The 26,870-nt window shown below is 43.9% G+C and overlaps 1 protein-coding gene across 8 annotated transcripts in view; it reads right to left on the reverse strand.

The window, feature by feature from the left end:
- DIS3L2 (DIS3 like 3'-5' exoribonuclease 2) overlaps window positions 1-26,870 on the reverse strand; it is a 727,039-nt gene that overhangs the window by 17,102 nt on the left and 683,067 nt on the right. For all 8 annotated transcript variants that reach the window (XM_040349688.1, XM_040349693.1, XM_040349695.1 and 5 more), the window contains 4 exons: window positions 10,022-10,205; window positions 7,658-7,744; window positions 6,345-6,492; window positions 1,554-1,684 (listed from right to left, as the gene is read on the reverse strand). In XM_040349688.1, the coding sequence (XP_040205622.1) occupies window positions 1,554-1,684; window positions 6,345-6,492; window positions 7,658-7,744; window positions 10,022-10,205 (550 nt within the window). The remainder of the gene's footprint in view (window positions 1-1,553; window positions 1,685-6,344; window positions 6,493-7,657; window positions 7,745-10,021; window positions 10,206-26,870) is intronic.

A 26,870-nucleotide genomic window follows, 5' to 3' on the forward strand; every position in this document is an offset into this window, starting at 1 on the left:
AGATTTAGTTTTCAACAAGAACATATCTCTGAACAGAACTGGCTGCATTAAACCGTTAGCCGTCTAAGGAATCGTGCCATGGATGCATAAAATTCCTCTGCAGATAGATAAGCCACCTACTGTGTCCAAATATATAGGTAGCTTTGGGTGAAAGGACATGTGCTATGAAGTGTTCCTGCTCTATTGTTAGGGAAGACTTTGAGGTGAAGTGTCATTTGAGGTCCTGACAAAACGACTGTTAGGCCTAGCTTTTGCCACGGCTCCCTTATTCTTAGATTCTGCCATACTGCACAGTGTTTTTTCCCCATGGGTTACTGGTGAAGTGGCATGCAGAATATAGGGTAAGTGTGCCCCAAGGGATAGCGCTACAACCTGGTTGCAAACCATTCTGTAACAAACTCCCTCGTGGAAGAGGATAGAAGGAGTGCCTGTGTGCCTAATCAAGGCTGTAGGCAATAAGTGGTTACGTTCTAGGTTAAGTTTGAAAAGTTTGCACAGATGTGAAATACATTCCAATGTATCAGTTATGATAGTAACGATCAGAATACAGGGCAACCCTGTCTTACCAGTCTACATTGCTGGTCCCTGTAAAGGATCTAGGCTTTGCCCATCGCTGTAGGCCTACCCCCAAAGTTTTCAGGGACCATTATGATGCCCTGGACCTGTATAGTAACCTGCGGCTGACTAGATGCCAAGATAAATGCCCATGAAGGATCCAGTTCCTGAAGTAACATTACAGGACATCACAACAGCATGGGGTCTGGGTACAGTTCCATAGGTTTTACTGAGGATGAACCAACCTGAAAGCATGGCTTCTAATGTAATATCGAAAATACAGTAAGGAACCGATTGATTAAAGAGTTGATTTTTTTTTTTTTTTAACTGAGCAACTTCTCTGCAAGGGAAAAGAGGTCCATCACCTTTGGACACTAGCAAACAATTGAGGATTCACAGGTTATAGTGGAAGAGCATCCTCAAGAGCTTTTTCAGTGCCCAATCACCTGAAGGTACGAGACTATAACCCATAGTCTATGAATATTATGCCTTCATCCTGTACTGTATGATTAAGATACAGTTCTAAGTAGGGTTGTCCAGATACCGATACTAGTATCGGTATCGGGACCGATACCGAGTATTTGCGGGAGTACTCGTACTCGCGCAAATGCTCCCGATACCTAAATAGAATACTTTTTTTGTATTTATCAACATGTTCTATGAAAATTCTTTGAGTTTTTTACTACTGCGTGACAAGCAAATAAAACATTTTTATTCATTTTTACTCATTTTTATTCTTTTATAATGTCTTGAGTTAGAGTTCTTCATAATTCTAAAGAAAATATCCTTAGTCTGTATTGTGGTTTGAAAACTGTCACATGACATTTAAAAAAAGTATCGGTATTCGGTATCGGCGAATACATGAAAAAAAGTATCGGTACTTGTACTCGGTCCTAAAAAAGTGGTATCGGGACAACCCTAGTTCTAAGCTTTGTGTTGTTCCATTCAGCCACTACTTGAATGCTCTGATGTAAACTGCAGAATGCTCCAAGGCTTACCTTTACAAACACAGAGAAGAACAGCTCGGCACTAAGTTCCTGTACTCTTTTTGATGCAGTCTTTCGATCATTACAATGATCTGCTTGCTTCTGGATAGCATCCTGTGGCAATTTCAGCTTTGGACCACAGCCTAAAGAACACATTAAAGATTATTTGCAAAACAAATGTATAACAAGTTAGATTCAGCCAAAGTTATACAAACTGTGCAAAACATGCTGGAAACCATACGCCCATGGTATCCTCATAAAGCTGCTTGTTAAGAGATACTTTTAAAATAATATCATGGTATCTTTATGGTTTGCATGTTTTCAGCATTTTTATTAAAACGTATTGTAGCTTTATATTTTGGAAAGAGACAGAAAAATAATGTATGGTACCAAGTATATCCACAGCCAGCTATTTTTATTTATTTCACTCACTGAAAAATAAGGCATACAGGGAAAAGGTTTGTTCGTATTGTGTCTAAAGAAAATATATTGCCTATTAAAAAATATCCTTTTAGTAATTTTTTTTTAAAAAGGTGCAACTTTAGCAATACAGACAATTCTTGTTCAAGACACTTCGACAGGAGAGGTTAAATGGGTTTTATTAAAAGTGCTCTTGTAGAGTAGAGAACAATACTGTGAAGAGTAATGCAGGTACACATGCTCCTTATCAAAACTACTCTCCTCCTATGTACATCCATGCTGTTTGCCTATTAGTTTTAGGACACTTGCAGATTAGATTGTAAGCTCCAAAGAGCAGGGCCCTCAGATTCCTCCTGTATTAAATTGTTTTGTAACTGTACTGCCTGCCCTCATGTTGTAAAGTGCTATGCAAACTGTTGGCGCTATATAAATCCTGAATAATAATAATTATAATAATAATAATAATAATGTAGACATTACCATATCTATTTATATTTCTGGCTAACTGGTATATGTCCTAGGAAATGCATTTTGTTTTGTTTGCAGCATTATAGTTAACCTGTTTTTATCTGCATAGATAGATTTTTTTCTCTCTTGAGAAAAGGCAATTAAGGCCCGTGGCACATGGCCATCAATTTACTGCTGTTTACTCTAGTAACTTGTGGTTCCTGTGTGCAAGAGGCCAAAAACTGTAATGTTGAGTATAGGGGTGGCCCGTCCATTACGGGTGCTGTCACCCCCCTATACATGCATCCAGCCCCTTGCAGGACACCAGTTGCAAAGATTCCAATGGTGGGGGTGTATTTTTAAAGCACCCAATTAGAGCCAGTGGCTCCAATAGGCTACAAAATAGGGTGGGCTAGGGATGCAGGTCCTCCTCCCAGCCAATCAGAAAGCGGGTCTAAGACCTGTTTCCCAATTGGCCGCCAAGTAGGAGGGGAGGAGGAGATGGAAGCTGCCAAGCAGGAGACGGGTAAGCCATTTGTTATGCCTGCAGAGGAGAGAAGGGGAAGCCGCCCATTATGCTTACAGAGGAGAGAAGGGAAAAGCCACCCGCTATGGCCACAGAGGAGAGAAGGGGAGGCCACCCGCTATGGCCATGGAGGAGAGACGGAGAAGCCGCCTGCTATGGCCACAGAGGAAAGACGGGGAAGCCGCCCGATATGGCCACGGAGGAGAGACGGAGAAGCCGCCTGCTATGGCCACAGAGGAGAGACGGGGAAGCCGCCCGATATGGCCATGGAGGAGAGACGGGGAAGCCGCACACTGTGGCCGTTATGTCCATCGCCCGTGATGCCTGCCATAGATGGAGTGCACCAGCCCTGATCGACCGGACCGTGGGGGCTGCACTGTTTGCTGCACCCCCCAAAAAAATTACCACCAGCTGCCACTGTAGACTACTGTAATATACCCTTTTCTACTTGTGTAAACATGCTTACAGATGAGTAAACACATGTATGCTAGTAAATTACTGCACTCAAATTAAAATGTTATCTTTGTTTTACTGCTTGCTACTCAACGCTATATTACTGATCTTTACTCAGCAGCATGCAATGTCCCATAGACAACAATGCATTTAATTTCAAACACAGCATTTTTTACTCCAGCGTACAAGCAGCCTTGAAGATAGGATTACCATGTATAAATACAAAGGGTGGTCTATATAGTGAATTTGGTGTAGTTATTCATTTTCAGGTTTTTACAGGCAAGGGTTTACATCTGGGGGAAACGAGATTTAAAGTGGAACTCCGCCCTAAAGTGGAACTCCGCCCTAAAGTGGAACTCCGCCCTAAAGTGGAACTCCGCCCTAAAGTGGAACTCCGCCCTAAAGTGGAACTCCGCCCTAAAGTGGAACTCCGCCCTAAAGTGGAACTCCGCCCTAAAGTGGAACTCCGCCCTAAAGTGGAACTCCGCCCTAAAGTGGAACTCCGCCCTAAAGTGGAACTCCCGCTGATCGGATCCCCCCCCCTCCGGTGTCACATTTGACACCTTTCAGGGGGAGGGGGGTGCAAATACCTATCTAAAGACAGGTATTTGCACCCACTTCTGGCTACAGTCTGCAGGCAGGACGTCGCCTCCCGTTCCCCCCCGTTGTGTTCTGGGAACACTCGGCTCCCAGAGCACAGCGGGAGCCAATCAGCAGGTGCAGCGCGACTCGCGCAGGTGCCATAGGGAACCGGGCAGTGAAGCCGGAGCGCCTCACTTCCTGGTTCCCTCACCGAGGATGGCAGGGGGGCAGCAGAGTGAAGAGCGATCGCTCGTCCTCTGCTGCGGACGGCGCTGGACTCCAGGACAGGTAAGTGTACCGATATTAAAAGTCAGCAGCTGCAGTATTTGTAGCTGCTGACTTTTAATATTTTTTTTTCAGCGGACATCCGCTTTAACCTTTCTGTATCTCTTCACAGTAAGACCTTTTAAAATGTCTAATAGGCTTCCTAAAGAACTAGTTCTGTATTCATGAATGCCCAAAATATAACTGGATATTAACATTTATAAAATACAATGCCAGGTAGTTGATACAATAAATATTCAATTGCCTTCAGCGGGATAAGGAAGAAAAAAATTGGCTTGGGGGCACCTTTGGACAGCAGAATTGTCAGTCTGGCAGGAGGGGAGTGTTAGATGGACTGGCAAATTTACATACACTAAACAGATTGAAGCCAAACTCCAGCTCACACTGCAGTTACAGCAACAGTATTTTCCTTTTTGGTATTACTTTTTCATAATAAATATTGGCTGACCATTGTACCAGTCAGTGGTAAATGGTTCGTCTCAACACTAACTAATCTGCAAGACAGTTTGTTCTCTTAAAAAAATACCAGTCTTACTAGCCAGATCACCAGATGAAAATAAAAGAAAGTCTAGAAAAGCAAATTAATGCAGCCACATCATCTAAAAAATGATAAGCTGCAATATAATAACGTTTTGCTTTTGGGTTTAATATCACTTTAAACTTCCCTCTTAAAGTGTATAAAAATAAACTATAAAAAAAAAAAGTAATACATTGCAGATTACTAGTCCTTGGTGTGGTGGCTGCTTTAGCTTTCTTTTTCAAGCTTCTTTTGCTTTATTTTCGCCTAGTAATCCAGCAAACACCACTTCATGTCCCTAGGTCACTCTTTCGCTGTATCTGTGGAGGAGGCATAGATGCTCTCCTGATATGGACTACAAAAAAATTCTCATCTTTTAATCTCCATTAATTATATTGAGGGCAGGGAAATTGCAAGCTTACAGACCACTGCTAGGAAAAAAAAGGATATTCTTTGGTGCAGCTCACTGGAGTGACACAAAATCCACAGGTATTTTCAAGAGAAAACCAATTTAGCACCCAGTGGCAGCTGTGCACCCACAGGCACCCCCCCACCACCCGCCCGAGTTGGTGTCAGTTATAAGCCATGCACTTACCTCATCTAGGCTGCAGGCAGTGCTCCCTTTGTGTCCCCTCCTCCTCGGCATCATGGCGGTTTCTGCCATGCGTCTCCCCCCTCATCCTACCAGGGGGCCAATAGGATCGCTTCTCCTCTCAGCCAATCGGGTGATCAGGTAATAGTGAAATAGTGAATATTAATTCGCTATTGCCCCACAACTGGGTGGGCTCGGGGCGCAGTGCTCTGCACCTCGAGCCCACCAGTTTTTAAAGGGAACTAGAGCCTCGTGCTCTAATCCTGTGCTTCATAAAAAATAAAAATAAAATCCCATTGAAATCCATGGGTCCGACCCCCTGCATGTAGATAAGGTGCTGGACACATGGATTAGGGGGGCGGCGCCCCTGTGCCCCATATGGACAGGCCACCACTAGTAGCACCCCATCTTTACCTGTAAGCTGCGATAAAGTGCATTTTTGTCCCTGGGTTTAAAGATCCATTAAGCCACTCCCACTGTCATGTGCAACTCTGTGCCACAGAACAGGTTTCTGCTTTCTATCCCAGAATGGCCATGCTCACATTTTTCCACAATGTTTTGACTTATGGATATTAACTTTTATATATTGTTTATACTGTTTAAAATATTGACTGAAATAAGCCTAGACACAGGAAGGGTGCACAACTTGTGATCCGACGTCAGAGAGATCACTGCCCCTCTCGCAGAAGCAACGTCTCAGAGCTGTAAAGCGGCTGCGAGTGATGTGACCTGCCTGAAGACAACTCTAAAGAGGTATTTAGAGTGCTTGTTTTTACAAAAGACTTGGATAGTGTGGTAGGCCAGCCTCTAATAGAGGGGCTGCCAGTTAATATGTTGGAGTTAAACACTTGAACTTTCCTTGCATGGGCAAAGCACAAATTTTCATGTTTATATATTTCTTTAAAATTAAATATAAAAAAAAGTAGATGACACACTCATAAGTCACTGCTCTTCAGCTTTCCCTCATTAAGGTATACTCACCAAGAGATGATGCAAGAAGGCGGTGAACAATAACATCAGCAAAGCGTCTTATGGGAGACGTGAAGTGAGTATATAGCGGCACGTTAAGGGCATAGTGATGGAAAAGGCTCTCATCCCCAAGTGCTCCAGTACAGAAATATACTGCCATCTGCATAACAGAAAAATAGGAGTAACTCATATTAGGCAGTATTCGCTTCAAAAACATTTCTACAGAGCTATGTACATTCCCATTGATGTGTTACAGTAATACGAATTGCAGCCCAGTGCATTGTGATAGCATTTTGAATGGCCAACGTACCTGAAATGCAGAACACCACAACGAACATACCATGCATGGTGTGTTGGGTTAAAAAAAAAAAAAAAAAAGGGCTAGGTTATATTTTTGTGTATTAAGGTGCACTGCCAGCCCACTCAAAGGACTGTCTTACTGCATAGTAATGTGTTAAGGGCCCACTCACACTATGCAAGAAATAAGGAAAAAAGGGAGGCACAAAGCAATATTACATGGTTTTAAGCCTTTCTATATGCAACAAAAAGGTATGTGTGCATCTCTCTCCAAAGGAGAGATTTTCTATAACTTACGGTCTCCCTGAGCCAGCCACTAAAGTAGGACAGACAGTAGGACAGTAGCACAGACCTTGGGTGGCGTTGTTTCGTCTCCAGTTTCCTGACTGCTCCCACAGTAAAAGGGCGCCCGAGTAGTATACCACTATTGAGATGCCCTGTGACCTGCAGAGCAGCTGCAGCCATAACACCAGTATAACCACTTCAACACAACGATGTACGGGTATGTATATTTGAGGGAAGTGAAGAAAGAAATCTCTGAGCAAAGCAAGTAGCCAGTAGGTCTCAGGTCTTGTATCAGTGTCAAACAGCATATTTCCATGTTAAACTCTTCTGTTACCACACACGAGTAAGCTGCAGCTATTCAGATCATGTGTACATTTTAAGGCTAACTATGCTCAGAGACTGAAAATTCCTTAGCAGATGGAAGACACCAATACCTGCACAGTGAATCGAAGCTCTGAACAGAGAAAAGTGGGGGATATCAAATCCCTGGACCACTGGCCTGGCTGCATGGGCACTGACAGCTCAGCATGCCTGGAAGCAAATACAGTGGGCACTGGTGGGGTAAGGAGGGTGTACGGTGTTAGTTAACCTTTTCTTTTTTTCTGAAAAGGAGAACACTAAGAAAAAGGGACTTTAATTTCATACAGCCATATAGTGAGACTTTGGCCATTGACCTCTATGCTTAGAAAATGAAAAAAACATCTAGTTTTAGGTGAAAGGGCATAATGTGTACCCCACCTTACCTGCATAGGCTTGGAGCACATATTGGTCAGCACTTCCTTGCGTGCAGCAGAATACTCATCAGTCCCAAATTGTTCATTCAAGCTTTTCTGCAAAAAGAAAATAGAAATGGGCCCATGAGCACAATGTCGGATTTAACTTGCATCTTTAAATGCACATTGTGGCATAATAATTCGGGACAAATATTTTAGTTCTCAAAGTTTTTGTGGGTGGAAGGCATAGGCACACTTGTCCAGTTCCGTTGCTGACAGTGTAAAAACATTTCAGAGGGTTTATGGAAACTGGAGAAAATCGAACCTGGAGCAGCTGTGCATGGGCAACCAATCAGCTTCTGTAGTTAATTTTCTAAGTTTAACTGAACAAGCTGAAGATTAAAGTGGACCGACTGTCATGCACAGCTACTCCACTTTTGATGTCCTCCATGAGAAGTTGAAAGCCACACAACGAATGGCATCAACGCTTAGCTAGTTTATGCTCCAAGATGAATGCCCAGAACACAAGAATTCTGCATGTTACTCCTGTGCTTTTCACCCACAAGAAAACCCTGGAATCTCATACACGTGGACCAAACACCCAGTGTACATAAGGCCTTAAAGGGGTTGTAAAGGTTCAGCTATTTAAAAAACAAAAAACATGTCCTACTTACCTCCACTGTGCAGTTTGTTTTGCACAGAATGGCCCCGATCGTCCTCTTCTGGGGTCCCAACGGTGGCTCTCGCAGCTCCTCAATGCAAGAGCCAACACCCTCTGGGAAGCTATCTCCCAAGGGGGTTAGCTTGCGAGCGCGCTCCCGTGCGATACAAATCGGCCTCCATAGCCACCGATTGTATGACTCAGCCCTGTCCCTGGTGGCCGCATCATTGGATTTGATTGACAGCGGCGGGAGCCAATGGCTGCGCTGCAATCAATCTATCCAATGAAGAGCCAACAAGACCTGGGGAAAGCAACGCAGGATCTTGCCTACGGAGATTCGGGGCCCAGGTAAGTAAAATGGGGGCGCGGGGGGCAGTGACTGCAAGGTGTTTTCACACCTTAATGCATCCACTTTAAAGCAGAATTAAACCCAACACTAAAAAAAACACTAAAAATATATATTGCAGCTTACCAACCATTTGATGTGGTTGCTACATACATTTTATTTTTCCCCTTTCCCTCCGTTTTCCCCTGGTGATTTGGCCAATAACACACCTCCTGTATTAGAATGCCCCCACTCTAGATGGAGCACAGGTGCACATTTGGACAGCAGAATTGCCTTTCTGGGGGGAGGGGAGTGTTGGATTTACTAAACGTATTTAAATAAATTGAAGCCAAATTCTAGCTCAACGTCATAAGCAGTTACAGCAATGTTTTTTCATTTTAGGTTTTAAAGTAAAAAAACTGATCATTGTAACTACCCGTCAGTGGTAAATGGTTTGTTTCATCCCTGTAACTGATACATCTGCAAGAGAGCTTGTTCTTTTGAAAATCATTTCTTAGCCAGATCACCAGATAAAAATAGAAGACAGAAAGCCTAAAAAGTAAACGAATGCAGCCATTGAATCCAAAACTTTGTAAACATGGGGGTAAAAATCGTCTGAAATTGATCTTTCAATGTGTGTTGATGTTGTCCGTTCTACAGAAGCCGGTCTCATGACAAGCTTCTGTCGAACGGCATGCTAGAAAACCAAACCAGCATCAGATCAGCACTGGCAGTCATTGGCTGTATTCCAAAGGCACAGCTGGGGATATCGCCACACCAACACCTAAGAATTAGTAAGCTGCAATATAGTAAATATTTGCTTTTTGGGTTTAATACCACTTTAAGTATTTAAAACTAGATGTCCTCCTTAACAGCTGGAAATAAAACAGGACCAATTTAGCTTTGGTGAAACCCATACCAGCCCAAAGCATACTCCAAGCAAACTGTTTACTTTAGTGTACATAGAAACACTCAAACCAGTCCCCTTGTAGTGAAGAAGCTTACAGTGTTACTTTTGCCCCTACAACAGTCTTAAAAACACACTCAAATACATTTTGGTCAAACTAGCACTTAATGGTCTACCAGTAAGTTCTAAAATTGTGAGTAAACCTGAGCATTTAGGGAAAATCCACACAAACAGGAGAAAACATTAAAGCTATACATTATCCTTGATAAGGATTAACCCCAGGTCCTTAGAGCAGCAAAGTACTAACCACTATGCAGTGCCATGCATATACCAATAATCAAGGCAAAACTGACAGAAAGATTGTCTGTCTTTCATCCAGGCAGTGCACCACACCACTCCATTTAGAAATGACAGAAATAGTGGGTAACTGTATTTTCCCGTGAAATGAACTATGCGCACAAACTATGCTATTTGTTACAAAAACAGAAGAGTATTACTTACATGCAAAGTGCCTGAATCAGTGAAGTCTAGTTTAAGTCCCATTTGGTCACAAAATTCAATCAAGTCATTTAGCAATTTATTCTGTGGAGGTGGGTGACGGCGAAGTAGTGCCTGCTCTGAAAAACTGCGATGGATTTTATGTGCCACCGCCATATTTGCAAGAAGCATAAACTCTTCAACCAGCCTGCAAAGAAGTCAAGTTTACAATTAAATCATTATGTACTTAACAGCTATAATCATTATTTGCAATATTTTTAAGTGACCTTTGGCTTTTATTCACCATTATTCAAAAACATTGCCCCCAAATTCTCATAAGGTATTGCTTTGCACTGAAGACAGTTTAACACATAAAAACACATGTTCACTGAATGTAATCACACTTGATAGACGAAGATGTCATCCAACTACCACATGAAGGTTATTGGCCATGTTACACTGGATATTCCATCTTGTGCTTTTAAAACAAATCTCAACAAAAAAAAAAACACTGTAGTTTATGCCTTAATGTGCAGACAATTATATGCGGTTCTGCACCTTTATAAAAAAAAAAATATCTTTCATTGCCACTGATGAAGCCAACTGATGTGGTTAAACATGCTGGAAATTGGGTTGTGGGCCATCATTTTGTAGAAATTACAATTTGCTCAGATGGGTGATGTGGTGTGCATTTGTATTAAGCCCCCTGAGTCAATACCTTGAAGAACCACCTTTCGCTGCAATGAAATTATAGCTGCAAGTCTTTTTGTGGATGTCTCTACCAGCTTTACACATCTAGAGTGACAGATTTGCCCATTTGTCTTTGCAAAATAGCTCAAGCTCTGTCAGATTGGATGGAGAGCGTCTGTGAACAGCAATTTTCAAGTCTTGCCACAGATTCCCAATTGGATTTACAGTGGGGAAGTTATTTGATCCCCTGCAGATTTAGTAAGTTTGCCCAATTACAAAGGGGGGGGGCGCAAAAGAGCACAGACGGGGGGGGTGGCACCAAGAGAGCACAGACCGGAGGGCGCCAAAGAGCACAGACGGGGGGAGCGCCAAAGAGAACAGACGGGGGGGGCACCAAGAGAGCACAGACCGGGGGGCGCAAAAGAGAACAGACGGGGGCGCCAAAGAGAACAGACGGGGGCGCCAAAGAAAACAGACGGGGGGCACCAAAGAGAACAGACGGGGGAGCGCCAAAGAGCACAGACGGGGGAGCGCCAAAGAGCACAGACGGGGGAGCGCCAAAGAGCACAGACGGGGGGGAAGCGCCAAAGAGCACAGACGGGGGGGCAAAGAGAACAGACGGGGGGCGCCAAAGAGAACAGACGGGGGAGCGCCAAAGAGAACAGACGGGGGAGCGCCAAAGAGCACAGACGGGGGAGCGCCAAAGAGCACAGACGGGGGAGCGACAAAGAGCACAGACGGGGGGAGCGCCATAGAGCACAGACGGGGGGAGCGCCAAAGAGCACAGACGGGGGGAGCGCCAAAGAGCACAGACGGGGGGGGGGGGGCAAAGAGAACAGACGGGGGAGCGCCAAAGAGAACAGACGGGGGAGCGCCAAAGAGCACAGACGGGGGAGCGCCAAAGAGCACAGAGGGGGGAGCGCCAAAGAGCACAGACGGGGGGAGCGCCAAAGAGCACAGACGGGGGGAGCGCCAAAGAGCACAGACGGGGGGGGGGCAAAGAGAACAGACGGGGGAGCGCCAAAGAGCACAGACGGGGGGGAGCGCCAAAGAGCACAGACGGGGGGGGGAGCGCCAAAGAGCACAGACGGGGGGGGGCCAAAGAGCACAGACGGGGGGGCGCCAAAGAGCACAGATGGGGGGGTGCAAAAGAGCACAGACGGGGGGGGCACCAAGAGAGCACAGACCGGGGGGCGGCAAAGAGAACAGACGGGGGGCGCCAAAGAGCACAGACGGGGGGAGCGCCAAAGAGCACAGACGGGGGAGCGCCAAAGAGCACAGACGGGGGAGCGCCAAAGAGCACAGACGGGGGGGGCACCAAGAGAGCACAGACCGGGGGGCGGCAAAGAGAACAGACGGGGGGCGCCAAAGAGCACAGACGGGGGGAGCGGCAAAGAGCACAGACGGGGGAGCGCCAAAGAGCACAGACGGGGGAGCGCCAAAGAGCACAGACGGGGGAGCGCCAAAGAGCACAGACGGGGGAGCGCCAAAGAGCACAGACGGGGGAGCGCCAAAGAGCACAGACGGGGGGAGCGCCAAAGAGCACAGACGGGGGGAGCGCCAAAGAGCACAGACGGGGGGAGCGCCAAAGAGCACAGACGGGGGGGAGCGCCAAAGAGCACAGACGGGGGGGAGCGCCAAAGAGCACAGACGGGGGGGAGCGCCAAAGAGCACAGACAGGGGGGGGCAAAAGAGCACAGACGGGGGGGGGCGCCAAAGAGCACAGACGGGGGGGAGCCAAAGAGCACAGACAGGGGGCGCCAAAGAGCACAGACAGGGGGCGCCAAAGAGCACAGACGGGGGGAGGGGGAGCGCCAAAGAGCACAGATGGGGGGAGCGCCAAAGAGCACAGATGGGGGGGCACCAAAGAGCACAGACAGGGGGCGCCAAAGAGCACAGACGGGGGAGCGCCAAAGAGCACAGACGGGGGAGCGCCAAAGAGCACAGACGGGGGAGCGCCAAAGAGCACAGACGGGGGAGCGCCAAAGAGCACAGACGGGGGGAGGGGGAAAGAGCACAGACGGGGGGAGGGGGAGCGCCAAAGAGCACAGACGGGGGGAGCGCCAAAGAGCACAGACGGGGGGGGAGCACCAAAGAGCACAGACGGGGGAGCGCCAAAGAGCACAGACGGGGGAGCGCCAAAGAGCACAGACGGGGGAGCGCCAAAGAGCACAGACGGGGGAGCGCCAAAGAGCACAGACGGGGGAGCGCCAAAGAGCACAGACGGGGGAGCGCCAAAGAGCACAGACGGGGGAGCGCCAAAGAGCACAGACGGGGGAGCGCCAAAGAGCACAGACGGGGGAGCGCCAAAGAGCACAGACGGGGGGGCACCAAAGAGCACAGACAGGGGGCGCCAAAGAGCACAGACGGGGGGAGGGGGAGCGCCAAAGAGCACAGATGGGGGGAGCGCCAAAGAGCACAGACGGGGGGGCAAGAAAGAGCACAGACAGGGGGCGCCAAAGAGCACAGACAGGGGGCGCCAAAGAGCACAGACGGGGGAGCGCCAAAGAGCACAGACGGGGGAGCGCCAAAGAGCACAGACGAGGGGGCGCCAAAGAGAAAAGATGGGGGAGGGGCAAAGAGCACCGGGGGTAGCAGAAAGGATAGGAGGTGGTCTTCCCCGCTGACAGAATGGCAATCTGCCTTGTTTACATAAGCAGACTGACATTCTGCCTGTGTAACGAATAATCGGCGGGCGCCGGCGGACATCGAGTCTGCAGTAGCCGCTGATAGGCTCCTCCAGTGAAAAATCACAGCAGGAGCAAGCCCCTGGCGGCGTGTCTGCAAGCTCCTTACCCGAAAGTGCTAGATCACGTGGTAGGTACGTGATCCAGCGCAGCCTTGCCGACATTTATATACAGTATATGGTCGACAAGCTGTTAATCATACAAGCCTGTAGACATGATAAATCAAAGCCATATACATCCAGACTAGACAACTATCTGGATAGCATAAAGGCTTAATGGCAATAGGAATCTCAAAAGAAATAAAATAGAAACTGTCACACTAAAAAGGTAAATATGCCCACTAACGGGGAACACTGGAAAAAGACCAATGCAATTCTTGGTATGATATAGGCATACATTTTGTTGTAATAAAAAGCATGCTAGTGATGCTCAAGTGTCTTCTCCGACAATTCCAAACTAGGAAAAAAAAGTCCCATCTTCCCTTATGTTTCCTGGAACTGTTTATATACAGTAGCTGTAGAACAGCTTTAGATTATAGTAGCAAATTAGGTTATGCAAGAACTCCATAGACTTGTATAATTGCTACAATTGATGTACATGCCAGTTTCATTTTAACAATGTAATATTTTATGTAATGACATATGCCTGCAGAGAGCGCACATGTACTGAACATGAACCACACAGTGAAGATATTTCCCTGACAGTATTATGTGAAATACATGCATTACTATGTAGAGCATGAGATGTATTTATGCATTGTCACTAAGAGTACATGATTTTTTTTTTTTTTAAGAACTGGTGTCTTACATCTGCTGAGGAATTTTCATTCCATGAGCATTGTTAGCCTTATAATTACACATGATCTGGATAGCTGCAGCTTACTCACATGTGCGCCAACAGAACAGTTTAACATGGGAATATGTATGTTTGACACTGATACAGCACCTGAGCTCTACTGGCTACTTGCTTTGCTCACAGGGCTTTCCCTATCCACTAGGCGTACGCAATTTTAAAGTGAGACATGTTGGGTATCTATTTTTGAAAAAAATTTATGTGAGCAGTGTCAGAATAGGGTTCGGAAGCAAGGGGCTATAATGTCTCTAAAGGGTTTACTAGACAAAAAAGCAAACTGTGTGAAACATACTGCAATGCGATATGAACAAATCATGTGCATAATAAAACAGAGGAATTTGTAAATGTGCATTGTTTACTTATAAAAATATATTTCACAAGCTATTCGGACTTATGTCTTGCCATATTAGCTGTAGCACACAAACAACCTAAAAGTATGGGCTGTGCTTGTGTGTATACTCCAATTCTATTACTTCCAGAACAATAAAGATACTCAATACAGTTGCTATATATTATATATATATATATATATATATATATATTAGGGCTAATCGATTAATCTTTAATTTTTTTGATCGATTACAATTATTTTCATTGGTACTCACCTCTCCGCCAGCTTCTGGGCCTTCAGGGAGTTCTGTCGGAGATCCAGGAACGTCACGGACACCGGCGGGGCTTGCCGTGTCCATCTGAAGGGCTCCTTTGCTGTGCCTTCATATCTGCATGCCAGCGGGACCTTACTATCTGCCACACGCAAGGACTGTTACACTTCCCTCTATCACTTCCCTCTATCAACCTGGGATTCTTCAACCATCCACTGGAAGTTGTGATATTTCCCTTCATGGGACATCTACATGCCGACGGACTGATGTTAACCTCTCCTAATCTGGATTCAGCAGTGGTATCGTTGTACACATTTTTATACCAGTATCATACTTGGCTACATGTTTTTATGACTGCTTTTGGTACCGTTTGGTATTACTCACACCATTTTTACAGTTTATGTAGCTACATCGATTTTATCTCCAGTGAAATATTTATTTGGTTACCTACTTGAAGACTATAAAAGTTTTAATGCTATTCCCATCGAGCGCTGCCTTTGTGTGTTTTTTGTATCCTGCTATCCATTTTTCCAGTTGTTGGTAGCTGCACTGGGAATCGGCCTGCAAGGAGATCAGCTAAAAGTAGTTGGATCTGTATGTGCGTTATAATTAATCGAAATGAGTCAATCAATAAAAAAAAGACGATTAACCGAACAGAAAAATTTTGATCAGTAACAGGCATATATATATATATATATATATATATATATATATATATATATATATATATATATATATATATACATACATACATATATATACACACACACACACATACATACACACACCAATAAAGGTTTCACATGGATTTCATGATGTTTCGGGTTACATAAGGCTCTTTTTACCCATACATGGTAAAAAAAAAAAACACTGTCCCAATAGAATTACCGTAAATAACTTTATAATGAAACACACTGCCCTGTATTTATAATGTGGCATGTTTTCTCTCTAACCCTTCATGAGTAGGGTTATGTATTCAGACACAGTATATGTCTGGCTTAACATATTTATTTTTTTAATTAGGGTGGGGAAGTGCAAGGAGACATCTCTCTGATCTGTCTTGATGAAACCGATGACATCGGCAGGAACAATCTGGAATAGGTAAACTGGCAGCAAAAAAGTTTGAGGGTTCTAACCTTCCCCTACTCAAAGGCTGAGGGCAGCCAAAAAAAAAAAACAAAAAAAAAAAAAAAAAACATAAATATAAAAATCAGCGCATGGGACATGTCAGTAGGATACAACCTTTGTGCTGATGTCCCCTCGAGTGAAGTTCTTCTTTAAACATTATGTATTAAAAACAGATTTTGGTTTGACATATTTGCAAATTTATGTATACTGAGCCTGGGACATACAGTACACAACAACAATAAATCATTAAAGGCAGGTAATGCCTGGAAGTAACCAAAGACGTTAAATATTAGGGACGGGCCGGGTTTAAGCCCCAGGGAGCTTGTCATGACCCAAATTTTGAGATGTCTGTAGGGGAAAATGTAATTTGTGCCGTGATGGTGCGTGAACTGTGCTGATCTGTGTTGTGGGGGGATGGAGTAGTAACTGGTGGATTATGGAAGATGATGGTTGTGGGGGGCATGAAGGGCAAATGTCTATATATTTATGTTGTACATTTAAACAGATTAATTATCAGCTTGTACATTGGAAATTGTTGCTTATGTACATGTTCAATAAACACCTTTTTGATTAAAAAAATAAAAATAAAAAATATTAGGGACGGTCACCAACACCCCCAAAATATTCATGCTACTGACTCTTGGGGCACTCAGACACAGGGTTGTTTACTGACTGGCAAGTGTATTGGCAATGTTCACCTTGCTTTTAAAAGCTAGTTACCGAATCCTGAGACACAATGACAAGTCTTTAGCTGCCATTGTGCTATGCTTCTGGTGTATGTCTGTACCTTTAAGGAACTGGTTATCTTCAGGTATACCTGCCTTTCTTTATTGTAATGTATGTCCCAGGATGGGAGCTCTGTTATATCAATGTTGGCGACCACACAACACAGACTGTCCTTGATGAGGCAGACTATCACCTCTTGTTTTAATAGTGTGTAACTGTTTCCCGCTTGACCACTGAATTAATAATGGATGAGAGAGCTGGCACCCCCCACAGATGTGAGCACCCTGTGATCACTATGTCCACTGGTAGGCAGAGTAGGGTAGAGTGCCAATCATAGTTTTTTTACATACTGTCAACAGAGTAAATGGTATAGTGACATTGTAATGCACACCAAGCTATATTCCCAGACCAATCACAGAGGCGACATTACAGTACACTGTTTTTGATACAACTGGTTGGTTTGTGTGATACACAAGAGACAATGTTCAGTACATAATCGGTCCAAACAATAAAAAAAGTCTCATGCATGTAGTATCATAATCAGGAGGAGCAGCAGCAGAATGTGTTTTGGGGTGTAATTGTAAGTATGCCTATGCGGTGTGTAAGCAATAATTGAATTTCTTAATTTCCAAAAAAGTAAAAATAAACTGACAACAAATACAACTTCAAAATACCTCACTATGCCTCTTACCAAATACCTCAGGCTGTCTACTTTTCAAAAAGGGGTCATTTTGGGGGTATTTGTACTGTTCTGGCATTTGAGGGGCCTCAAGAAAGTACATCTGGCCATATAAATTTTCAAATATATACAGTATACCTTGGTCTGTAGATTCTATAAACTTCTACACTCTCAGGCCAGCCATACACGGTTCAGCAAAACTGTTAATGGGCAGGCTAAATGTACCAAGTTGATCGATCAACTTGGGTACAATCAATCAGCCTGCCAGGTTCTCTTCCGATTATCGCTAGCTGCTGCTACACTAGCAATATTCACCATCTTTTCCCGACAGGGACAACTTTACCCCCCCTGCCAGGAGCAGACAATGACTCAGCAGCAGGGATTCTCCTGTCAACACTGTGTTTATGGGGGGAATTGTGCAAATTACTTTCCTGCAGGAAAATAATTTGCACGGTATATGGCTGGCCTAAAGGCTAGTTCACACATTGTGTAGTGACAGGATTTTTACTTAGTATCAAAATGCCAATCACTGCAAGTGTTCCAGTCACACTGCAACGGACCCCAAAGCTGCGCTGCAGCATGCTGTAATAAAATCCAGAAATGCTGCATTTTATCTCAGCACACTGCATGGCATTGTAGGGCTTAGCATCATGCTGCTGTGCAGTGCCTTGAATTAAGTGTACGCTTTATAAACTTCAAATAAAGAACCGCAATGCCCTCTAGTGCAGCTGGGAGTGAACAGCTGCTGAACAAGTAAAGCGCCAAGGCAGCAGTCTGCTCTAGTGTGAACCCAGCCTAATTATTCACCAATTTTTTTTTTTTTTATCCACCAAAGTAGTGCACAATACATTTTGAACAACATTTCTGAAGAAATTCTTTATCTGCAAAGTTTTATAAACAGAAAAACTTCTTTAACATTATTCAGTCTTTCTTTAGCTAACAAAAAAATAACAGCGGTGATTAAATATCACCAAATGAAGGCTCAGTCCGTCTCAAAACATGATATGAAAATTTAATTGACAGTACAGTATTGCATGACTGAGTAATGATCATTCAAATTGTGACCGCACTAAAAACTGCAAAATGGCCTGGATAGGAAGGGGGTGAAACAGTTCGGCTTGCAGCGGTTAAAGTGGTTGTAAACCCTTACATATAACAAGTAAATTGGCTAGCTTTGGCCCTCTAGGGATACACGGAGATTAAACAAATCCAAATTATTTTTTTTAAGCAGAGGGCCTAGAGAATAAAATGGTGGGGTTGCAATATTTATATGTCATAAGGTATTTGCACAGCAGTTTTTTTTAAAAACAAATGTTTTGGAAAAGGTACACTTGAATTTTAGTACGCAAACACAATACCCACTTTTTTGGTAAAATATAAAGGATGATGTTATGCAGAGTAAATAGATACCAAACAAGTGAAGCTTTAAAATTACACATGCCAGTGGAATGCAACAATCTATGGTACATTCAATTATCCACAGCTGACACTTTAAAAAGCCTTTACATGTCATCACTTTAGATTTACATAGCAAGTCTGGTGCTAGAATTATTGCTCTTGCTCCGACAGTCACGGCGATATGTCACATGGGGTGTGATTGACGTTTGCATATGTGCCTGTGACTGATGCTTTCAGCGGGGGCACTGTAAAATACTTAAAGGTTTTGTTTTCTTGCACTCTTAAAAAAAAAAAAAAAATTTCAGTAACTTCATTGCCATCATGACAGATGAACAACATCCCTTGTGATAGCACGGGCAGTGACAGGTACTCTTTGCTGAGAGATTTGGGGTTTGACTGCAGATCTATCCTCTACTCAAAAAAAAAAAAAAAACAAGGCTTGTTTATAACCGGCAAAAACTGAAGCGACTCCCCAGTGGCCTTCTGTTGCACAGGTTTACCGAACACAGGTTCGGTAAACACAGGTTTTCCAAACTTTTAGAGGCAGGGATCTGAATAGCTCAGAAAGAAGAATGTAATCTGAAACCCGAGTTTCAGATTACGGAAGGGACACACCACCCTCTGCACAATCTCAAAAGGAAACATGCACAGGTGAGGCTGTAAATCACAGGCTGTGTGCTGGAGCTCCCCTTCCCCCTTATTCTCTTAAAGTCAGCACAGCCTATCAGAAGTGACTCATGCAGATAGTAGAGGAGCATGAATGCACATAGAAATCACACTTAATGCTTTGGATTGAGGCAAGTGCACACTATAGAAGGATATATTTTGTTAATTTTTCATGTCTGAGGTTTATACCCACTTTCATATTGGCGGTTTGCCCAGCGGACTCCACTTTGCTGGCCTAGCACCCAAGCCAAATACCCAATGGTGAAAGAAAGCCCACTTCAATATTTTTTTTTTTTTTTTTTTTTTTTTCCCCTCTTCAATATTTTATTGAAGAGAAAAACATGTATGAGATTGAATGCCTATTAACATATTAATGTAACACTTACCATTATTAAATTGATGTAGATACAAAAGAAAATACCAAACACCTGTCCTGCAGACAAAGTGTTAACTATGTAGGAAAGTTAAACATGTCAAGATAAACTGTTTTCCTATTTGCTTTTTTTACAATGACATCCACACCTCCTATTAGATCATAGCTGTAATTCTTACCAGTCATGATCTCACCCTTCACGTATCTGACATTTATACCAAACAATGGAGGCATAACTAAATGTGCAGTCAACTACTGCAAAACTGTAATCTATTGCAGCGTACCATGTAATGTGGTGGCTACATTATGTTTTAGGCTTTTTTCTTGCATTTTTAAATTGGTAGTCCTGCCAGTCGAAGCTTATTTTTCAACTGCCTTGTAGACCTAACAGACCAAGCTACCCAAAAAGTGGCAGTTGGAGAGTTGAGACAAACCATTAAACCCAGGCAGTTAGCTTTCTTTCATTTATGTAAAACTTTTATCCCAAAAGGAAATAAACTATTTCTGTAATGGCTTAAAAGTGTTAGCTGGAAATATGCTTTAAAGTGATTTTTTTTAAACATGTTATACTTACCTGCTCTGTGCAATGAATTTGCACAGAGCAGCACGATCCTCCTTTTCTTGGGTCCCCCACTGACGCTCCTGGCTCCACCTCCCTGCTGAGTGCCTGCATAGCAAACCGCTTGCTATGGGGGCACTTACTAGCTTCTGAACTGTGTCTATAAGAGACACAAAGTGTGGCTCGGTCCCACCACCCCCTTATGGGCTCAGACACAGCAGTGGAGCCAATGGCTACTGCTGATGTCAGTCACAGCCAGTGAAAAGGGGTCGGCACTGAACTGCGTTCTGATACTTATATAAACAAGAGTCAGCGCCGGAGTGAGCATGCATGGGTGGGGCTGCTCTGTGCAAATTTATTGAGGAGAGGGAGCTGAGGCTTATTGTGCACATCGCTGGATCGAGATCAGGCTCAGGTAAGTGTAAGGGTGGTCAGGGGAAGCTGCTTGGCCCCAAAAAAGTTCTGCATTTAGAACCACTTAAATTTGTTAGTCACTTAGGTAAGGTACAGCTAAATCTTCTACCCCATTGGTTGACAAGTCTACTGTCCAAGGATGGCTATGCTTCACCTCCATAGATAAGGTGGACAAGTGTAGTAACCCTAAGATGGTAGTGTTCTAATAGCAGGATTACTAGGTGAAAACAGAAAAAAAAACAACGAATGCAGCCACATCTCAGGACTGCTAAACTGCAATATATAATGTTTTAGTTTTTGGGCTTGGATACACTTTTAGGCTCCCTGCACACTGGGGTTAAAAAAAAAGTCTGTTCCCTTGGCAGTACAAAACCCTCATATAGACCATTTCTTTAGTAACAAAGATTAGACAAGTTTAGGAGAGTTTTATGTTTTTTCTGCCTCCAAGCTCCAATCAGAAACATGAACCAGAAGTTTTTTTTTTCTGCCTCTAAACGTTAAACTCCAAATATGCCTCTTAATGTCCTAATGTGCATGGACACATAGGAGAACATTGTGCTGCTTCTACAGGCAAAACATATAACTCTTGTAGAAGCAAGGATTTTTAAGCCAGTGTGTATGAAGCCAAAAAAACATGGCAAGACCAAAAATCTGTCATTTGAAGAGCAGACTGACATTGGGGGTATACTATAAAATCTTGTCATTTTACATTAGAGCTGTACAAATTAATCATTAACATCAATGAAGAACCACCTGACAACAGACCGACAATGACCAACTATTTTTGTTCAGTCATTTTCATCCACCGCACACTTTTCGCTCCATTGTCAGGAGTCAATGGAGAAGGATCCGGTGGGCTAATCTATGTATGAGAGACAACTCAAAAACAAAAAGATAAGATAGTATGGAACCGCTAACTTGGATTAAAACAAAATGTATTTACCCATCTTTAGACAGGGGACATATATTTATGTAATAATCTTTTTTCTCTTCACCTTTCATGTTCCATGATAAACTGCCAGGTCAGTAGGACATATTACAATATTCCTCTGTGTTACACTGCCATATAATATCCTATGTAAAAGTTTACTTAATCTTTATTGCCTATTCAATTTAAAAAAAAACTGCACTCAAAGCTTGCAGCAAAGAATAAATGTAGCATATCCGTAAGAAATAAAAAAATGTTAAATAAAAAATAAAGTAAACTTTGCAGTAACCAGCCAAATGCAATACACTAAAAAGAAGGGAGACCACGGATAACTAAAATGTCAGTGAAAGTAATAAAGGTTTGGCTGCTTGTGTAAAGATCATATTTGTATAACTAATGGGCATTTATTCTGCACAACTAAATTGATGCATTATACAGCGACAAAGGTTATGCTTGCTCTGCCCTCACAAGATGAAACAGAGATCACACAAGGGTAAAAAGAAAATGCTGTACAATATTTGCATAACTTGGCCAGCAGATGGCACTCAAGCTTCTGTGGGAAAAAAAAAATCAGTAAAATCTTTTTCCGAAAGTAATTTAAGGAATACAGGACTTTAGTAATTAGACCTGTGGGTTATATTATTTTGCCTACAAGAGGTTTGAACACTGGCAAACAGAAAAAAACATGTTAAATGCTAGCCTCCATACAACCCAGTCCCAAAGATATGCCTCAGCTGTGTGAGCAAACAGCTGGGTCATTACCACAGGGGTGATGGGACCATTGTTCATTGATGGGCTTCAAGAAAAAGTTAAGAAAAAATAAATCTTATTTTCTTTTATTGAGGGACTCAGGAATTTATTAGTTCATAGACATTTGGGCAACAACCACAGAGGTTTAAAACAGAACTAGGAACTGTCTGCACTGTCTACAACTAGAAAGACCAACACTCACATTTTAACCGGAAGAGGAAAAGCTCCCTACAGCACATATGAACGGCTCATAACCCAGGGTAGGCCACAGTAAGACAACCAGATGCCCAGACAAGGATACAAATTACTCTCAAGAAGAATAACTATCTGAAAGGGCACTGGTGTCTGCACCAGGGGGACTGACATATAGGGTGCAGTGTGCTTTAATGAGGATCTAAGCTTGTCAGCCTTGCTTGCTGATGGCTGACAGTTACCAACACTAGACATCTGTGACACTACAACCAGTTACAACTTGCATGATTTGAGCCTTTAGAATAAATTAATAAATCAGTCTAGAAAACTGACCACCATCGAGGAAGGTCGCCTAAACGTCCCACCATAGGAGAACTAAAGAAGAACCAAGGAGGACATAAGGTCCAGAGCCGTCCACAACTACAAGTGCCATTAAAAGACACTGGAGGTCAGTACCCTGCTAGCGGAGGGAGCAGTGGAAACAGGTCAAACCTGACAGACTCAAAAAAACCTCTGAGAAGATAGAATACTGAGGACCAGCATTACCTAAAAATACAGAATTTCCCTGAGGAGAGGGAACACCTTTTTAGGAAAAAATTCCTAAGGGAAAGTTTATGCCAAGACCAGGACAGCAGGTCTCAGAGTAATGGGAGCCTAGAAATGAGTGGATGCAGCTAAGTGTAAGAGATGACATCTCCAAGTAGCCAGTGACCCAAAGGGGGCATCATGATCATCTGAAAGCCAAAGGGGCCCAATACCCATGGACCAAACAATGTGTGCAAACAGTCCCTTACTGACATCTGTGTGTCAAAGGCATCCATTAATATTGGCTTAAGTACCCACTTCCTGAGCGGGAAGTAGACTCAGGGGATCTGCAATTATGCACTAAGGCAGATGACATAGAGGGAAGAGGCTCCTCTGACCCTTCCGCAGATCTCCTGCGCGAAGGTAGGAGAATACTGTGGCTGCCTGAAGTGTTGCGAGTGACAGTCGCAAGAGCTGGTCCAAAGAGAAAGACATCAGCCTTGGCGATCTCATTGGCGCCCCATGTACAAGCCAGAGTGCCTTGCGCATTTGTACAAACATCATTCCCACGCGTGTCAAATGTTCAGAGGCTTGTAATAAGCCATCACAGCTAAAGTACAAGGCTTACAGTGGTATCATCTATTTTAGTCTACAGACCCTCTTGATCAACAAACGTGAGGGCCTTTTAGGCAGATTGAGGTGCAGGGATTAGGGGCCACCTGGTGAATACAGTACTCTGGGATTAAAAAATAAATCAGGACAAGCTGGATTACACTAGGGTCACAGGAAAAGCAAACTTCACTGGAAAGCATTAGGGTTGCTGTGGCAATGCTAGGGGGAGGGAACAACTTTGAATAAAGACTTAAACACTGAGTCACACACTACCTAATCCTTTAAAAGAGTGCCCCCTCTGTGAATGGCTGTGGCACACAGGGGAAAGACCCAGTTATGGAGCATAGAACAAGTGAGCTCGACAGGAAAGGTCCTTAGAGCTGAAGACGCAAAACATACAACAGGCTGATTCTCCAGATGCAGGATGAAATGTGCTGCATCAAAAAGGTTTGAAGCAAGTCCTTGTATGTCCAGGTCAACTGCAGGAGACTGTTGGGATTCTGAATTTGAATTAGAAACAGGTGCTGCAGACCTGGGTGGCCTAATGGTCTCAGGAGGGTCTGAAAAACACTCTGTTCCAGGGCTGTCACCAGAGCCCGCTTAGAAAGCCCAAGCGCAGCAGGGTACAGCCAGCTAGGAAGCCCATAGTGCACATGAGAAAGAGGGGGTTTGAGGCACTAGGTTAAAAGCATTGCTTGTATCTGAAGATACAGGGTAAATGTTCCCAGAACCATTAGGCAAGTATGTGCTGAGGTCCCCAATAACAATATGAGGCCAGACATCTAGTACTCAAAAACACGTGTTAGCTAGCGCTAATGAGGGCTTCAGATGGCGGGAGGCGACAGACATTGAGGACAAGCAGTGAAACAGAACTGTAGATCCACAATGTTTCAGTAGCAGGATGTGGTTTCACTAGGTCTAATGAATAGAAGGGGAATGTGGGGTGCCAAAATGTGGCACTGAATCTCGCTAAGCCTGTAAATTCTCAGGCTAAACCTATAAACCGAGAACATTGGGAAATGCATTAAGCAGCATCGGGTGTGAGGTTGCTCCTGGTTTATCAGCTCAACCTGCACTGCCTGGTAAGTAAGCCTTCAAAGACAGGATTATACCAGAGGCTGTGCCATAGGCTCTGGACCTGAAAAGCACTTTGCGGCTAACCAACATAGTACATGATGATCTGGAATGTACCACAACATAGAGCCCATTGCCCAAAAGTCACATTCCAGGCTAGCCTAACCACATTCAGAGGCCTACTAACAGAATGAATCATCAGGGGCCTAAGGGAATGACACAGCTCTGGGAGCTGGAGTGTGTTCTGCTGCCTATAGAAAAATACACAAAAGTCTGGAGAATGCTGCAAGCCGATCTCGGTGCCCGAGAGTCAAATTGCAGACTAGCCCTGCATTTCTCAAGTCCAGGAACCGCTTCCAAAGCTGTTGCCGATATGCCAATTCGTACAGGTGCTGTATAGATTAGCTCAAACAGCGCTTTGAAACTCAAAGGAAAAAAGATCTGCAGTGTACCAAGTATTGTGATTAAGAAAAAAAAAAAAAAAAGATAACACATTTTTGTCTTTGAGAAAGTGTTGTGCCTAGCACGAAACTAGCCAGAACAGAACTAAAGAAGATTATTATTTTTCATCTTGGTGTGCGGAATGCCGGTTGCTGGTACAATTAATTGCTTCAGTGGAGATGAGAGCCAGCACTTGAGTTTGGATCAGGCCATAGGGAACAACAGACATGTGCCAGGGCCGGGCACTGTGTGTTCCCCCCTCTCTCTCTCCACTCAACAAGATGCTTCTGAGGAGCTGCAGACACACCTGTCACTGCCTGGTTTCTGGCTCCTGTCAAACAGAGGATCTCTGTGTAACTGCAGCTCAATTCACATAGATCCCATCATGAGCTGCCGATTGCTGTAGGGGGTGGGTTCTCCATCTCTGGAGGGGGCAGGGTGGGGGTGATGTCATTTGAAGCCAGAGAGAAAGGAAATCTCCCCTGCCGTTCTGACAGATGAGACACGAGTTCTGTCGAGAGTGGGGGGGGGGGGGATTGTACAGACGGGACTGTGACAGAGTGAATAGTGCTAGTAGGCAAAGCATAACCGTGGGGGAGGGTTGGGGAGGAATTATAGTGGGCACAGAATAACCTGGGGGAGGATTATAGTGGGCACAGCTTACCCTGGGGGGATTCTAGTAGGCACAGTAACCTGAGGGGGGGGGAGGAATTATAGTGGGCACAGGATATCTGGGGGGGGGTGGAGAAATTATAGTGGGCACAGCATAACATGGGGGGGGACCGGTGCAGCTCAAAAAAAATTAAAATTACTAAATGTTTAAACTCATATTTTATCTAGATGTGTTACACATAGTGATATATTTCAAGCATTTATTTCTTTTAAATTTTGATTATGGCTTACAGCTAGTGAAAACCCACAATTCAGTGAATCAGAAAATGTGATTATTATATAAGCCAAAAGAAAAAAAGTTTGTAATACAGAAATGGTGGCTTACTAAAAAGTATGTCCATGTACAGTATAGTATGCACTCAAAACTTGCTCAGGGCTCCCCCAAAGAAGAGGGAACCCATAGCGTGATACTGTTTTGAAATGGGGTTTAATGGGCTATACAAAGTGCACTTACAGTTAAGTTGAAAAACACGTGCGGCATGTAAACATGTGGAGGGGATGCAGCGTCTCCTTGGGTCCTCTCCTGTACAGTAATGGCTCATCCTGTATGAATACGTCAGGTATTACAGGAGAGGAAGGTACCGAGCAGGCGCAGCTAGAGCCTCCTGTCTTAGGTGGCGATGCTTTTTTGTTTCTAGTCCCAGAGCCTTTTCTTTGGGAAGACATATTGCCAAGCAAAGCCAAGGTACCAACAAATGCATATACTACTGTGCTAGTTTAGCAATGTACATATAAGTATGCAACTAATAACACAGTTTCATGCCAGAGTGGGTGTGTATCTTTTGGGAGTGCTCAGCCAACCACATGAAGATCTTATATGCCCTTAAACGCTGCTGTGTCCCTTGCAGAGAAGCACTAGGCATGTGAGTTTCCATCTCTTCCTGCCTGTTTGCCGCTCATGAGAC

This window comes from Rana temporaria, chromosome 4, assembly GCF_905171775.1.
Source record: "Rana temporaria chromosome 4, aRanTem1.1, whole genome shotgun sequence".
NCBI lineage: Eukaryota > Metazoa > Chordata > Amphibia > Anura > Ranidae > Rana > Rana temporaria.